Source organism: Panthera tigris, chromosome E3 (genome assembly GCF_018350195.1).
Source record: "Panthera tigris isolate Pti1 chromosome E3, P.tigris_Pti1_mat1.1, whole genome shotgun sequence".
NCBI lineage: Eukaryota > Metazoa > Chordata > Mammalia > Carnivora > Felidae > Panthera > Panthera tigris.
This window is the reverse complement of record NC_056675.1, coordinates 1,105,001-1,120,000: the sequence shown is the minus strand read 5'-3', so window position 1 is coordinate 1,120,000 and position 15,000 is coordinate 1,105,001. Positions and strand designations below refer to the sequence as shown.

General features: G+C 61.4%; 1 protein-coding gene across 3 annotated transcripts in view; it reads right to left on the bottom strand.

The window, feature by feature from the left end:
- The window catches only part of UNCX (UNC homeobox), an 80,456-nt gene that overhangs the window by 4,531 nt on the left and 60,925 nt on the right, over window positions 1–15,000 (bottom strand). Inside the window, exons 1-3 of one of the 3 annotated variants that reach the window (XM_042971507.1) lie at window positions 12,421–12,712; window positions 11,988–12,163; window positions 8,370–9,870 (exon numbers count right to left, since the gene is read on the bottom strand). The exons of 1 other annotated variant lie outside the window; for it this stretch is intronic. In XM_042971507.1, coding sequence (XP_042827441.1) covers window positions 8,692–9,870; window positions 11,988–12,163; window positions 12,421–12,712 — 1,647 coding nt within the window. In that variant the 3' untranslated portion in view covers window positions 8,370–8,691. Of the gene's footprint in view, window positions 1–8,369; window positions 9,871–11,987; window positions 12,164–12,420; window positions 12,713–15,000 lie in introns of those variants that run through there. One more of the 3 variants, XR_006212405.1, reaches the window with a different exon arrangement.

The window sequence follows — 15,000 nt, the reverse complement described above, 5'->3', positions numbered from 1 at the left end:
GTTTGTGGGGCACATGGGGCGCGGCCCTGGTGCCTCTGTGTTTTGTTTCACTTGTTTGTTTTCAGTTTAAGTAGAAGGGGGGGGGGGGAGAAATTCACAGGCCACTAAGCTAGCTTTCTTTTCTGGAGCCTCTTCAGCCCTTCCCCGGTGAGGTCCAGTGACAGAACAGCCAGGCTGGCCCTTCGGTACTCACTCCTGCCTCCTTCTCTGAGGGACTGGGAGAGTGGCGTTGGGCAAAGGTCTTAGAAGAGAGGACGCGATGGGAGTGTGGGCGCCGGTGTTATTTGCCTGTCTCACGCCGTAGCTTCTTTCTTACTTATGCGGTGGGGGGAGGCCTCACCTCTCTCCACACACACCCTGACAGACTTCCCTCCTCCGCACTCGCTTTGGGCCCCCAGCCCTCACTGCTGGTAGTTCCTCGCCCCTGGGAAGGCAGCTCCAGCCTCCCGCTATGCGCTGGGTGTGCTGGTGGGGCCGCCTAGGGTGGGGCCAGGCCCAAGCAGCTAGAAGGCCCTCTCCTGGCCCCCAGCTGCCTGTGCTGGTCGGCTGCACCGGTTAGAAGCAAGAGGAGGCAGCCATCTCCACTCAAACTGAGGGCTGAAATTTTTCCAGAAAAGCCCTCTTTTCCGGCGCCTCTCCCAGCCTTGACCACAAACACCGGGGAACAAAGTTGTCTGCTGTGAGGTCTGGCCGAGACTTCGGAACACTTACTAACACAGGGGAGGAACTTTTTTCTAGCAGGTCAGAGGAACTTCTCCATGACATCAGGATACCAAACAGGAGTGGTGGGGGGACACGTGGGGGATCAGCAGAGACGTCCGGCAGATAAGTCATAGATCACAGACAGCCTAGGCCAGGCTCAGAGCCCTGCAAGTAATAAAGAATGCAGGAGCAGGCTGGTACAAAGTGTCTGACCCCGTCGAAGACACGCTTGCCGGGTACGAGCGGGCGAACCCCGACACCAGCGAGGCCCTCTGGGGCGCCAAGACAATCCCTGAGAAGCTTGCTCTTCCTCCCACCCATCGGCCCCCAAAAGCAACGCTGGAGCTTCTCACCAATCAGTGAACATTTAATTCCCCCGAAATAGCACTGAGGACAGGACCTGGTATTTCATAGTGTTTTAGAAGTAATATTCCGTTTGTCGGTGCCGTGAAATAGGGCACCAGGAACGCCACAAGAAATAAAAAGAGTAATTTCTCAGTGGAGAAGTTGCCTGTTTCCGATTCAGGGCCCGGCTGGCTGGGACCTGGATCCAGGGTGCTCCAGTCCCGCCAGGGTGGCTCACTGGCCAGGAGGCTCAGCCCCTCCCGCCTCGCACATCTGGAATTGGCATCAGGGGCGCTGGGGTCTCAGGAAGTTCTCACACTTCACGACTCATTAAACTCGGAGCTTGGATTCCTCGGGAAAGGGGATGAAGGTACAGGAGTTATGCTGGGGGGTGGGGGTAAGGAAGGGTGCTCCCTGCACAGCTCCTCTGGCAGCTGTGGCCCGGAAGGAGGGGCGGGATGTGATCTCAGGGGAGCCCCCACCCCAGGGCTCGGGATCAGGGCAGGCCTCGACTGGGGTTGGGGGCGGCCCAGCGTGACTCTCAGAGGGAGGAATCACCTCCCAGTTTCAGGGAAGCTCCCTGTCCCTTCAGGAGGAAGGGTGGGCCCTCGGTGGAGTGGACAGTGGGTAGATGGGGGCCCCCTCTCAGGCAAGCTCTCAGGCCTCCCAGAATCATTTCGTTTGGACCAACGAAATGCAGGGGAAAGTGCCCACCCCGCCGACCCGTTAGGCCTGGAGGGGCTGCTGGGGCTGCTGGGCTAGGCCAGTCCCTCTGGTGAGGTCTTCCGGGGGGGGGGGGGGGGGGGGTGGGGGTGGGCGGGCTTGAAGCCTCTCCTTCTCACACTTCCATTCGCTGGTTACGGATACTGCCTTAATGTCTGAAGGGGATAATACTTGGGAGCTTAAAATTACAATTGCTTCTACTTAAATTTATTTGATGGCCGGAGCGCTCCCGTTATACACTCATATATGGGTTTTCAATATCTTAAATGTTTAAAAAGGTTTTATTCTGTACTTACACTGAGTGAAATTAAAAAGAAACAGTAAAATGTTTGAAAATGAAGTGCATTATGTTTAATAAATTTAAAATGAACAAAGACTGCTATATTGCCAGCAATATCATTCCCTGCCCAGGGGCATTAATAAAGACTGGAGGTTTGGAAAAACAATATTTTCTATTAAAATTCTGCGCTGTGTTTCAATATTAAAAGGATATGTGATGAATTTCCAGTGTTACCCAGACGGGGTCAGAGATTAATTTCATTTCTTTCTGGTCAGCATTCTGTCGATAATTAATCAAAAGCAGAGTTCCTTAATGAAACACTTTTCATAAGGTGATAATTAGCAGGAAAGAGGCGGCCCGCAGACAGTCCCGCGAGCTGTCTAATAACCGGCAAGGCGCGGGGCTGGGTCCTGGGGGCCGGGGGCGGGGGCCGCGGGGACGTCGGCTCCCCAGCGAAGGGGCTGCGCAGCAGTGAACCGAGTCCCCACCCGGCCCAGCCCCGAGCTCAGGCCGAGCTGCAGACCCTCGCAGGCCACAAGAGGAACCAGAGAAGCGAGGGCGGCGAGGACCTGGCCCGGCCAACCCCACCCCAGCCCAGAGAGGCCTCTGGGACGCTTCGTGACCTTAGCCAAGTCCCTGCCCTTCTCAGGGCCTCGGCGCTCCCTCCTACGGCAGTAGCGGCTCAAATCAGAGTCTCTCTGGCCCGGGGACCGGCCTTGGTCGTGGCCCTCCACCCTCCCCGCAAAACCGGCAGAAGGACCCGCGGGAGTCCACAGGCCTCCAGGAGACTCCTGCTCACCCCTCGGATCCTCTTTGCCCGCTACCAGCGCCAAGCCGAGCCGGGTCCGCGGCGGAGAAGCCTGGGAGGCCGAAGGGAGGGAGTTGGGGGGTGGGGGTGGGGGCGAGCGAGCGAGCAAGGGAGGGAGGGGAGGAGGAGGAGGAGGGGGTTAGAGGCGTCCTCAGACAGAGGGGGATTATTAGTGCATTCTAAAATTACTAAAAATAAATGGAAAACAATTAAGGGGTTCAAGAGTAAATAAAGTTAATGAAACAAAATTAGCAGCAATTAGCGGCGGCGCCCGCGCGCCCGCGCTCGCTCCCCGCAGCCCTGCGCGTGGTGTGGAGCCCCGGGGCTCCGGGGCAGCGAACAAAGGCCTCCCGCCGGCCCTGCCTAGCGCGGCCCTCGGGGTCACTCCCCCCGCGCGTCCGCCAGAGCCGGCGGGCTTAACCAGCGGCCGCCCGGGCCCCCCCCCCGCACCCCAGGTGCGCCCTAATCCCGGGCGGAGCGGCAGGTGCCGGGTCCACGGCCGGTCTGGCCTTCCCGGCGCTGTTCGGGGAACGCTGCAAACTTTCCGATAACGCGGAGAGGCGGGGGTTCTGTGCAGATGAGATTATCGATAGTTATTGAAAGTCCCCAAATAGGATTTACAAAGCAGGCTCCTGCGCCTTTAATAGAATTCTAGATAATCTTTTATCACAACAAGACACCCATAGAATTATTTAAACAGATTGGACGGCTGCAGCAGCAAATTTCAATTATTCTAATGCTTTAATAAATGTGGTGCGTGTGTATTAAATTCAAGCTTCTTAATCCAAATTTTACGATTTAACTGCTCTGATTTTTCATTACTGCAACACCCACACGCGGCAGTGGCCCGCTCCCTTCCTGGGGAGGGCGATCCGGGCTCAGAAAAGCCGAGGAGGGGGAGCGCAGAGTGCGCGGCGGCCGGAGAGACGGGAGCCAGAGGGTGGTGAGGGACACCAGGCACAGGGACATCTCGGGGAAGGCGAGGCCAACGCCTGGGGCAGCTGGGGCGGACGCAGAGAGGAGGGGCCTGGGGGCCCTGCGCCCCGCTCCCCACCAGCGCCCTTCCCCCTCCATACTCACTTCGAGACTCTGCAAGGCCTGGTGGTTCCCGGCCCGGGGAGCTCCTTCCGGACCGCCGGCTGGGGTGGGGGCGCGGGGAGGGGGGCGCGTCCCGGGCAGATGGGGGGACCCGAGGAAGGGCGGCAGTGTGCAGGCCACCCACAGGCCGGGGCGTCCCAACTCCCGCCAGAGCGCACCAGGGAACCAAGGAGCCCCAGCGGGGGGGGGGGGGGGGGCCCTCGGGCGCCCCCTTCCCTGCAGTCTCTTCAGCCCCACGTGAGGGGAGGTGAGAGCCCAGCGCCCAGGATGCGCCCCGCGCCTGTCCCCACCCTCGCTAGCCACGGGGCTGCCCACCCGCGCGCGCGCGGCGGCGCAGCAGGGCGGGGGTCCGGGGTCCGGGCCTGGGAGCTGGGAGCCCTGCCGCGCGTCTTCCGTGCGGCGCCGCCAGGAGAGCCCAGAAGGCCAGGGATGAGGGGCCAAGCCAGCCTGCCGGCGCCGAGGAAACTGAGGCCCGGAGCCCGAGCCTGCATTTCTCTGGGCCTCACGGGGAGGTGGGGGAAGGGGGCAGAATCCGGGAGGAACTGAGCGGGAGTCCCCAAGACCTGCCCTGCGTTCCGGCTTTAGAGGAAAGGGAAGGAGCACCGAAGGCGAGACTCCGGTCCAGAGGCTGGCTCCTTTCCCAAAGTCGCCCTTCCCCCTCCGCCCCCCCGCCGGTGCTCCCGCGCCCCCATCCTCCGGCCCGCGCGGCCAGGGCTGACCCGGCTGAGCAGTGAGTTGGGCTCGGTCCAGAGGCGTCGATCTCTCATAATCTTTGTTTAATGTTGCATTTCTAAGCTCCGTATTAAGCAGCGGTATGGGCGGCTGGATATTTAGTTGTATATAATTTACACCCTGATCCTGAATCGATCCGACACCTCCGGATGGAGTCTCTCTCATTTTTCACGCTCCTTCCGAGGTGCCGAAATAATACCCTCTCATTAGGAGACTGCGAGGCCTGGCTAATTTATCCAAACTGTCAGGGGCTTGTACAACCTCGGGTTAAAAATAAATCAGCGAAGAAACAACACCCTTCTCTCCCCACTCCCCTCAGCCCCCGCCCGGCCCCCACCCCCACCGAACCGATTTATCAACAAAATTAAACCAGCCTGCATCTAACCGATTGACTAGCAAACAGCAGAGTGCTCGGAGCCCGGGTGCTGTGGTCGCGCGCGCGGCGCCCGCCGGGGCCCGGCCATTTATTAGACAACCGGGGCTCGCGCTAAGCAATCAAGCCCGATCGCCCCTGGGGGAGCGCCTGCCCCGCATCTGGAGAGCCGGCCCACCCCCACCCCGGCCCGCAGCCGCAGCCGGAGAAGCCCCGGATCCTCGCCCCCAAGCGCGCACCTCGCCCAGAGGTCGCGTTCTAGAGCGGCCTCCTAGAACGGCCGAGAACAGAGGGCGGGGCCGCGCTCTCACTCCCGGCTCCGCCGACCCCGCGTCCCGCGCCGACCCTGGCGACACCCTCCCGGACCGCACCCTCCCCGCGGGACACCCGGTTCGCCTGCCGGTTGCCCCCGGAGGCGAGCCCAGAAGCCCCAGCCCCAGCCCCAGCCCCCCGCCCGCACGCACGCATCCCTCAGCGGCCCCCGTGCAAAGCCCACATTTTGTTCCCCGCCCCCCCCCCCCCCGTCGCCCCAGAGCCGCCGCACCCACACTCGCGGCTGGGGGGCGGGGGTGGGGGTGGGGCCCCGCTTTTTCCTGGGCAAAATTAAAAAATCATTAGTTGACTCGGGGTAGTTGATTCAGAAGAGCTCGCCTTGCAAATGAGACTCTTGAAATTACGTCGATAATTAATTGTGCAAATTTGTTTCTATTAAATAAAAATAACACGTATTGAAGAACTCAATTAGCATTAATTAAGCTTGATATCCTAATTTGGAAGTTGTGTAATAGAAAACAAGCGTTTTGGAGGGTGTTTTCCCTCTCCCCCTCCTCCGCTCCCTCTCCCCGACTCGCCCTCCCGCTCCCCCTCTCTCCGCCTCTCCTCCTCGGCTGGAGAGAGAAGCCGCCGTAGCCTTTGGGCTGTTTCTCCCTCCTTGGAGAATTGGAAATGAGAAATGGAGATGGGGAATCAGGAGGTGCTAAATTAACTGCCTGATCTGCACTTATTGCTGCATACACATCCCCCCATTACGGCGCCTTTCTGCAGCTCGGCTCTTAATATTCCAGGCATGGCGAGCCGTCTAGATAGCAGATTTATCAAATGGGAAAATGAATGTATGATGATCAGTTAAATTGAAAATCAGCGCCTGCATGACAGCTCGACCTGACACCTCCGTAATTAGAAAGAAAAATGATGGCGTCGGATGCATAATAGAGCAAAAACAATTTACACTCTCCCATAATGATCCGGCGTTCAAATTGAAAATTTCTCCTGGTAGAAATTGAATTCATAAAGTATGATTCATGAAGGACACATCTCCTGGAGGCTGGCTCGACCAGATCGATTGATAGTTTGTCTAGAATCACACAGCCTGCTGCTTTTGGGGCTTTCAGAAAAAAGCTAAACTGTTTAAGTAAATCAGTAATTTCACCTTAAGGACACGAGTGTGCAGCCAGCGATACTCCAGCATTCAAACCGCAAATCCATTAAACATGAGGCCTTCCCCCCCACTCGGTGCAGCCGCCACCGAAATGAACAGCTGCAAATTGAAGGAAGGAGGCGATTTATCGCTGCCAGACAAATTGTTCACCTTAGATAAAATAACCGGCATTTTACGCACAATTTTCTGCTACAATTTCATAATTTAAATGACACTTTAAATACAGTTTAATGGGGGTGGGAGTGGAGAAGAGGGGAGGGCTCACTGCAGGCCGAGGCCGGGCCGGACTGGCGGAGACAAAGGGGTCGGGGCAGCGCGGGCCGGGCCCAGCGCCCGGCGGGCTCCGTGGAGGGCGGGCGCAGGACCCCGGCGGCCCGAGCCAGGAGGGGTGCGCGGGCTGTGGCTGAACCCCAGCGACCTGCTTCCAAGCCCCACGCCACCTTCCCTGCCTACTCCCGGCCTGCACTGGGGCCGCCTGGCCCCGAGTTGGGCCGCCGGCGCCGCTGTCCCCTTCCCGCGGACCCCGCCCCTCTCCCTCTCTTCCTTCCCCCTCTCACTTTTCTTTTGATCTAATTATTTTTCCTATAAGCTCGGTCTCCTAGAGAGCAAATATCAGAGTCACTGAGCGAAAATTATGTAAATATTATTAAAGGGACTCGGGCTCCGAAATTCATTTGCGCCCGCGCGAGGAGGAAAGCTGTCCTTCTGATTATTTTCAATTTATTTGCAAATAAAGGCCTGATGACCAGGAGGGATCAGGGATATTTAACGAGGCTGTAAACATAATTCCACTGCGCTCAGCCTCGCTGGAATTAATGGTTTTAATAATTGGGATCCCAATTTCTTGGGGAATTGGTGGCTTTTGCGGCACCGAGGACTCGGGGCCCAGGAAAATGAGGAGGGTGGGTTGGGATTTTGGCGGGGGGGGGGGGGGACCACGAGGGGGAGGATTGGTGGTGGTTCACTTCGGGGTGGGGCGGCTGCGGGCAGGGGAGGGGGCCAGGGGCTGGCTGCAGGCTCCAGCCAAGTTTGCTAATATTTCTTCGCTGCAGATGTCCTGAAGCCCCCGAAGGGTCCCCCGGGGACCCGGACCCTATTAGAACAAATGTGCACTGCTTTTGTAAAGAGGCGCGTTGGCGGCGCCTGTCCTATTACAGACGACACATGATCAATAGGCTGATAACGCAGCAACATCAATATAAGCGACAGAACAATGAGGGATATCATTGGGCATCTATCTTAATATAGCCGGCTACAAGAGCGCTGACAAAGAGTACGGCTCATGAAAATTCCGCCCCACGACTCCCGTCTCCGCTCCAATATGCGCACGCACTCCCCCAGCTGCCGGCGCTATTATTCTCCAATTTCAATTTGACACCCCAGCCTTTCATGCTAATTCTATTATTGTAGGAAGTTTATGTGATTTCATATCACTAGAAATCGGTAATGTATAATAACCCTTTGGGCAAGAAACCCAGTCCCCGCAGCAGCCACCGGAAAATAATTACTTTCATATCAAAACTCTGCAGGAGCCCAGCGGCCCGGCCCTTGCAGCCCCCGGCTCCGTCACCCCGCGCCGCGCGCCCCGGCGTGTGCCAGCGCGGGGGTGCGCGCGGGGGCGCGCGCGTGTGTGGCGCCGGGTGGGAGGGGGAGCGCGAGGGAGGGCAGGAGAGGGGGAGCCGCGGACGCATAAATTTGTTCAATCAGAAAACACAAACACACACGCACACAAAAGGAGGCATTAAGCGCGGACCCCGGGGGAGGTGAGGAGCCTCGTCCCTGCCCCGCCCGCGGGGAGAGGAGTGGAAAACGGAGGGGAGGAGGGGCCACACTGGGCGCTCGGAAATCGGAAAAAGATGGACCTGAGAGCTTGCGTTTGACCACCTTTATTTATCAAAAATGGCACATATATAAATATTCTTAGACATTTTTGCATTTTACAAGGCTGAGGATTCTTGTTGTGGGTTTTTGTGGGGGTTGTTTGCTTGTTGTTGTTTTGCTCCCCCGAGAGGAAGAGGGTCTCACCCCGAGTCCTGCGGTTGCTGCCTAGGTCCGAATCGAAACGGCGGTTTTCTTTAAAAAATAACCATAAAAGGAAGAAAACAGAAGAAAGAGGGAAAAGCAGGGTTTCTAAGCCGATCACCTGATTTCGTTGTGTGAGTCGCGCCTGAGCGAGCGGCGCGGGCCGCCCCTCAGTCCATGTCCACTTCGTCGCCCTCCGGCGGCGCGCTGGGTCCGGACTCGGCGCCCGGCTCCGGGGCCCCGCACAAAGCAGGCTCCCCGGCAGGGCTGGGAGCCCGCGGGCCCGGCCCGGGCGACGGCGCGAGAGGCGGCGGCAGTGGGGCGGCTGGGCCGGCGGTCCCCGGATCCGCGCACTCCCCGCCGCCGCCCTCGGCCGCAGCCACGGCCGCGTCCCGGAAGGGCGCCGGGGTCGGGGCCCCCGGGGAGGCGACGGCGTCGGGGCTGCGGCGCGCGAAGGCCGAGTCCGGAGCGCCGCCGGGCCCCGGGAAGGCCCCGAAGCTGGCCTGAGCGGGCGGCGCGGGCGGCGCGGCGGGTGCGGGCGGCGCGTCCTTGGGCGCCGGCTCCGGACCCGCTGCGCCCTTGAGCGCGGCCTGTGGCACCAGGAAGCCGAGCGGCTGCGTGATGGGGTAGAGCAGGAAGTGGCCCTTGCCGATGAGGGTCCGCGGCGCGCACGGCAGCCCGGGCGCAAAGTCCAGCCCGGCGGCGGCCGCGGCGGCGGCGGCGGCGGCGGCGGCCGCGGCGGCGGCGGCGTTGGCGGGGGCGGCTTTCCGGCGCGGCGGCGAGTCGGACAGCAGGCTCTCCACGCTGAACGGGCTGGCCTTCGGCAGGCCGGCGGCGCCGCGTTCCGCCGCCGCCCCAGGCGCACACGGGGCGGCGTCCTTGTCCGCGGGGCGGCCCGGCCGCAGCTGCGGGCCTGCGCCGCTTCTTTGGCTCGGGTAAAAGGCGGGGTCGCAGGTGCCGGGCGCGGGTGGTTCGCCGGGCGGTGCGGGCGCGGAACCCGCGGCGCCGGCGGCGTGCGCGCTCGGGCCCTTGGCCGCGGCCGCAGGAGGCGGCGGCTCGGGCGGCTCGGGGGACAGGCCGCCGCCGCCGCTGTCGCTGTCCGAGCTGGGGGCGCTGTGCAGGGACAAGCCGCCCGGCGAGTGCAGGTGGCGGCTCTGGCTCTTGAGCAGCTTCTTCTCGTGCTTGCGCTTCTTCTTCTCCATCTTCTCCAGTTCTTTGCGCGCGATCTCCTCCGGGTCCATCGGCTCGCCACTGCACGTGGTGGGGTGTGAGTTGTGAGCCGGCCGCCCCGGGCCCTTCTTCGTGTTCTCCTTCTTCCTCCACTTGGCCCGGCGGTTTTGGAACCAGACCTAGAGCAGCCGGACAGGGGAAAGGAAGGCACAGTCAGGCGGCGGGCTTGCCGCTGGGACTTCGGGCCTCCTCACTGCCCCCCCCCCCTCCCAGACAGGCCTGTACAACCTCGGTTCCGCTCCCGGCCGAGGGGTAGTGGAGGGGCGGGGGGGGGGGCGCGGAAGCCAAGGCACGAGGCCCAGCCAGCCCTGAGCTGGGTTTCGGCACTCAAGCTGCAGGTTCCAAAGAGCATCTTTTTCACCCGGAAGGAGGTAGATGGGGCCTCTGGGCCAGCTTCCCACTCTGGCTTCTCACCTCAGGGAACTGGGAGCTGCCCCTTCGCTGGGTACGGCCGGTCTGGCCCCTGAGGGCTTCTGGTTCCTGGTCGGGAGGCGCGCAAGGAGCAGCCCCTCGTCGCCCCTCTTGGCTTCTCACAGCTCCTGTTCTAAGCAGCCTGCCTGGCCTGGTGCTGACCGTCTGGCCTGAGGACCACCAGTGGCTGGGCTCAGCTGCCCTCCACACCTGTCTTCGGCCCCCTGGAGACTGAGTCAAAGCCCACATATTGGGGGCCCCCCTAAAGGGAAATCTGGGTGCTTCTTCTAGAAGGGCCTGGGAAGCCGAACTTAGGGGGAGGAGTCCAGCAGCCTCCCCCTCCACCTTCGCACACATCCTTCTTTCTGGAGGCTCTAGGCCACCAACAGAGCCCTCTGGAAGCAGTGCTGGGCTTAGGCCAGGGAGGAAGGCAGACAGGGAAGATGCCAGTCACCAGGTGCTGCAGGAGCGGCCTGGGCCCCAGCAGCTCTTCTGCCCTCTGTGCAGGCCTTGTCCTGGGGAACCCCGGTCCCAGGTACCGGCTCCCCACCCCGTACACACAGGCAAATCTCTGTCGGCCCCAGGCACACCACCCTCCCCAAGAGATCGCGATAATTTGAATTCTTTGTTGGGGCCATGGAGAGACCAGGCACAATAGCGGCTGGCCTGGTCACAGGGAGCCTTGCTGGTGCCGAGGTGACGGTTCTAAGCTGTAACCTCTCCAAGGCTGGAGCTCGCTCCTTCCTTCCTTCCTTCCTTCCTTCCCATACTTTTTTTTGGGGGGTGCAAATTCCAGGCTGACTTGTCACCAAGTAATGCTCATTATCATACGGGGGGGGGGGGGATGAAGAGGTCTTTGCTTAAGACACTTAAACAAATTGGATGAAAGGATTTATAAACGGAAGAGGTCATGAGGGGCAGCGCGAGCTGGGGTGGAGAACACCTTTTAGACAAAGCTATTGGTGCTAAACCGGCGTTGCCAGGCCTCTGCCTCAAAGCCCTGCTCCCACAGCTGCACACCCCAGCTCACCGCCACTCCGACCCCAGAAAAAGATTTCTGTACTTCAGGGAAACACCCGATTATGCACAGTTCATCCTGAATTTTTAATCCAACAAACTGACACTATATTTAAAAAAAACAAAAACAACCAACGCCGGCAATGTCCGAATGAAATCAAAGTACCGGGGAAAGAAAACCGAGAGTACGAAAGATCCAGACACCTTCTTCCCGCTGCCGTGTCCGCCTCCCCTTCCTCAGCTAACCTCCTTCTGCAAAGCGTTGGATAAATACATGTCTCCGTCTGAACATTTTAAAGGCGAGAGGTAAACAAACAAGCGCGTTTGCTCCAGGCCGAGCGCCGAGCCCCAGGCGAGGGCTCGGAAGGCTACGTGCGCCGGGCCTCCTCCAGGTCCGAGCCGGGCCGGCTGCCGCCCGCCCCCGCACCCCCCACGCCGCCCAGCCCTCTGACACTTCATTCTGCGCCCTCGCCCGACCCCCACCACGCAGCTCCCGGGTCCGACGCAGCTGCTGTTCTGGTAACTTCGGGGCCTCCGGCCCCTCCCGAGCCACCTCGCTTTCTCTCCCGCGAAGCGTCGAACCCCGGCACCCCACCACCACCACCACCGCCACCACCACCACCGCCACCGCCACCGCCACCACCACCACCACCACCGCCACCACCGCCGCCACCACCGCGGGGCCGGCGAGCGCCAGGCGGGCTCGGAAGCGGGGCCGCGGTCCCCACCCGGAACAAAGGCGGGGCCGGCGCCGGGCAGGCCTAGCGGCGGCGGGACGCTGCCTCCCGCGGGGAGCGGCGGCCTTTACCTGCACTCGGGACTCGACCAGGTCCAGGCGCAGCGCCAGCGCCTCGCGCATGAACACGTCGGGATAGTGGCTCTCGTTGAACGCCTTCTCCAGCTCCTCCAGCTGCCAGCCGGTGAAGTTGGTGCGGGTGCGCCGCCGCTTACAGCCCGGGCTCTCCTTGTCGGGGTCCCCCGAGTCTGCGGGCACGCAGAGGGCGCCGCAGGGCTCAGCCAGGGCCCAGGCCACATCCACCCCCCGGACACCTGTCGGCCGCCCGGGTCCGGGGGCTCCTGCGCCGGGGTGGCAGACCGGGGGCGGGGGGTGCGCCGAGCCTCGTTCTGCAACACACCCCCCCCCCCCCCCCCCCCCCCCCCCGCCCCGCGCCCTTCGCCGCCCGCCCGGCAGCCCAGCTCCTGCGCCCGACGAGGGTGCCCTCTGCGCCCGCCGCACCTACCTGACAGCTTGAAGGGCTGGCTGTCGCCTCCTACCCCGCAGGCGGCCGGCAGCAGCGGCGTGGGGTTGACCACGGAGGCGGCGGCGGCGGCGCACGAGCCGCTGAGCAGGCCGTCGATGGAGAAGGGCACCGAGGCGGCGGCGGCGGCGGCGGCGGCGGCGGCCGACTGCAGCTGGTGGCCGGCCAGCTCGTACACGTGGTGGTGGCCCAGCGGGTAGGGGAAGCCCACCACGCCGCCCAGCGAGCCCCCGAACTGGGCATGCGGGTGCTCCAGGAGGCGGCCGTCCATCATCTCGCGCGGGGGGCCGGCCGGGCCGGCGGCGGGGCGCGGGGGCGCGGGCCGGGGCCGGGGCGGGCCAGCGGCGGGAGGCGCGGGCGGCGGCGGCGGCGGCGGCGGCGGAGACAGGGACCCGGAGCCCTACACATGCTTCGCCCGCACTCCGGCGCTTTACTTTATCAACATCAAGCTCCCGATAATTAGCCGCGGCCCCGGGAATTTGGGACCAATAAGAAGCGCTAATCGGCTCTGACGTCAGAGGCGCGCTGGGTGCAAGGAAACGCTTTCCATATCGATTGCTAATTATACCTGACATGCACCTCAATAAACAGTATCAGGAACTGTCACAACAAGGGGGGGGGGGGGCGCGGCAGGGAGGGAGGGGCGCGGCCCGGAGCGGGGCGGGCGCGGGCACCGGGAGCGGTCCAGGCAGGGGGCCCCGGCGAGCCCCCCCACTTCAATCCCCGCTGGCCGGAGCCCGCGCCTCCCCCCCCCCCCCCCCCCGCCCCGGCGCGGGCTCCCCGCCCCTCTGCAAATCACTAATAGATTTCCCTTTAAAACATTCACCGGCGTGTTGTGGGGATTTTTCACCAGAAACGCTGTACTCTCTGAACCTTTAAAGTGATGCTGCTCCAATTACAGAGAGACATTGAGCGGCAAATAGACTGATCCAATAATAGGAGATTCATCATCCGCTCTTTCCGAAACTGTCACATTGAATTTAAAACTACAAGGGCTTCTCATCTCCTCTCCGGCTCCAGGCTCCAGGCGGCGGGGGAGAGGAGGAAGGAGAGGGAGGAGGAAGAGGAAGGAGCGGAGGGGGGGAGGGGGAGGGGGCGACTCCAAAAGAGAATGACTCCTACAGAATGTAGCGCCCTGTCAATAAAAGGCATAATTAATGCCCTCTCTGACTGGCAGCCGCCTGCTCTATAGAAGAAGTGGGGGGGGGGGGGGCGGGGCGCTGCGGAGACACCCTGATCCCCACCCTCCCCCCTACTCTGTAAAGCGGGGGGCACGGGGCTGGGGAGGAGGGGAGGGAGGGAGGGAGAGAAAAGTAACTTTGGGGTGGCAGCCAATCAGGTCCCCTACACAGGGATAAAAAAAAAAAATAAATAAATACATCTCGCTTTGACTCGGCCTCTGAAGAATAAGGCCCAGGTACTCAACCCATTAATTATAATTAAATTATGTTCTCAGAGAAGTGTCTGTCACTCCCTTTCCCACTATAAAATATTGATAGACTCAGAGCTAAATCATTAAAGGACATATTCTTAAATAAGCAGCAAATTAGGACTGTGGGTAGAAGGGAAAGAAATCACGGTATACGTGTGTGTGATGTCCTTTGTAAAAAGTTTGCCAATGGGAAGGGTGCATTTTGCTGCGGCCCCAGCCCCCTGGACCTTATCCCTGTGATCCCTGTGGCCCCAGTGTGGCCTGAGATGGAGTCCGGGAGGAAGGAGGCACCGGGCCTCAGACCCTGTCAGTCCTGGGGGCCCGGCCGCCGGCAGCCTCTCGCCCAGCGCAAGGCCTTTGGTGTAAGTGGCTTTGGCCGGCCTGCCAAGCCCCAAACCCGGAGCAAAGGGAGGCAGGACGGAGTCTACGTGTCTGTGGTCCAACCCTGTCCGTGCGTCCTGGCCAGGGGAGGGGGCACACACGGCTCCGCCCGGGAGTGGGGGAGGACCGGCCTCGCGGCGCTGGACACGCGGCCGGGCCTTGGTCCTGACGGAACGTGCCCTGGCCGCGGCGGCCACGATATAATCACCTTCTCCCGTCTCATTGTTCGAGAGGAGGGAGAGGTGCAGGGGCGGGGGCAGGCCCGCGTCTCGCAGAGACCGCAGAGACCCAGAGGAGGTTTGGAATTTGGGGCCTTACCCGCCCCAGCCCCGGCCCGGCTCACCAGGAGGACGCCGCAAGTACTAATACCGAGGTCAGGGGCCAAGAGCACTACTTTTCGCCATAATTTAATTTCTTTCTCTATAAATACTAAATGTAAACTCTGTCCCTCCGACTCGATCTTGCCCGTGGCCGTAAGCGCCTCGTTCTCTGCCGGGTTCGCGAGGAGGAATGTGCCGGCGCGTGTTTCTGAATACAGAGCTGCAATCAATTCGGCCCGAGGGGAGGGCAGGGGAGGGGCGGGCGCCGGCCGGGCTCCCTCGCCCATCTCTCTTTATTATAATGAATTAATTCGACTTTATTTATCCCATTTTCTGGAGCTGACAGAATGTTAATTTGAGTTGAAATTTCGCTCGCCTCTCACTCTCTGACCCCTGGCCTTCAGATTGGCGTGTTGTAATAACCTGAAT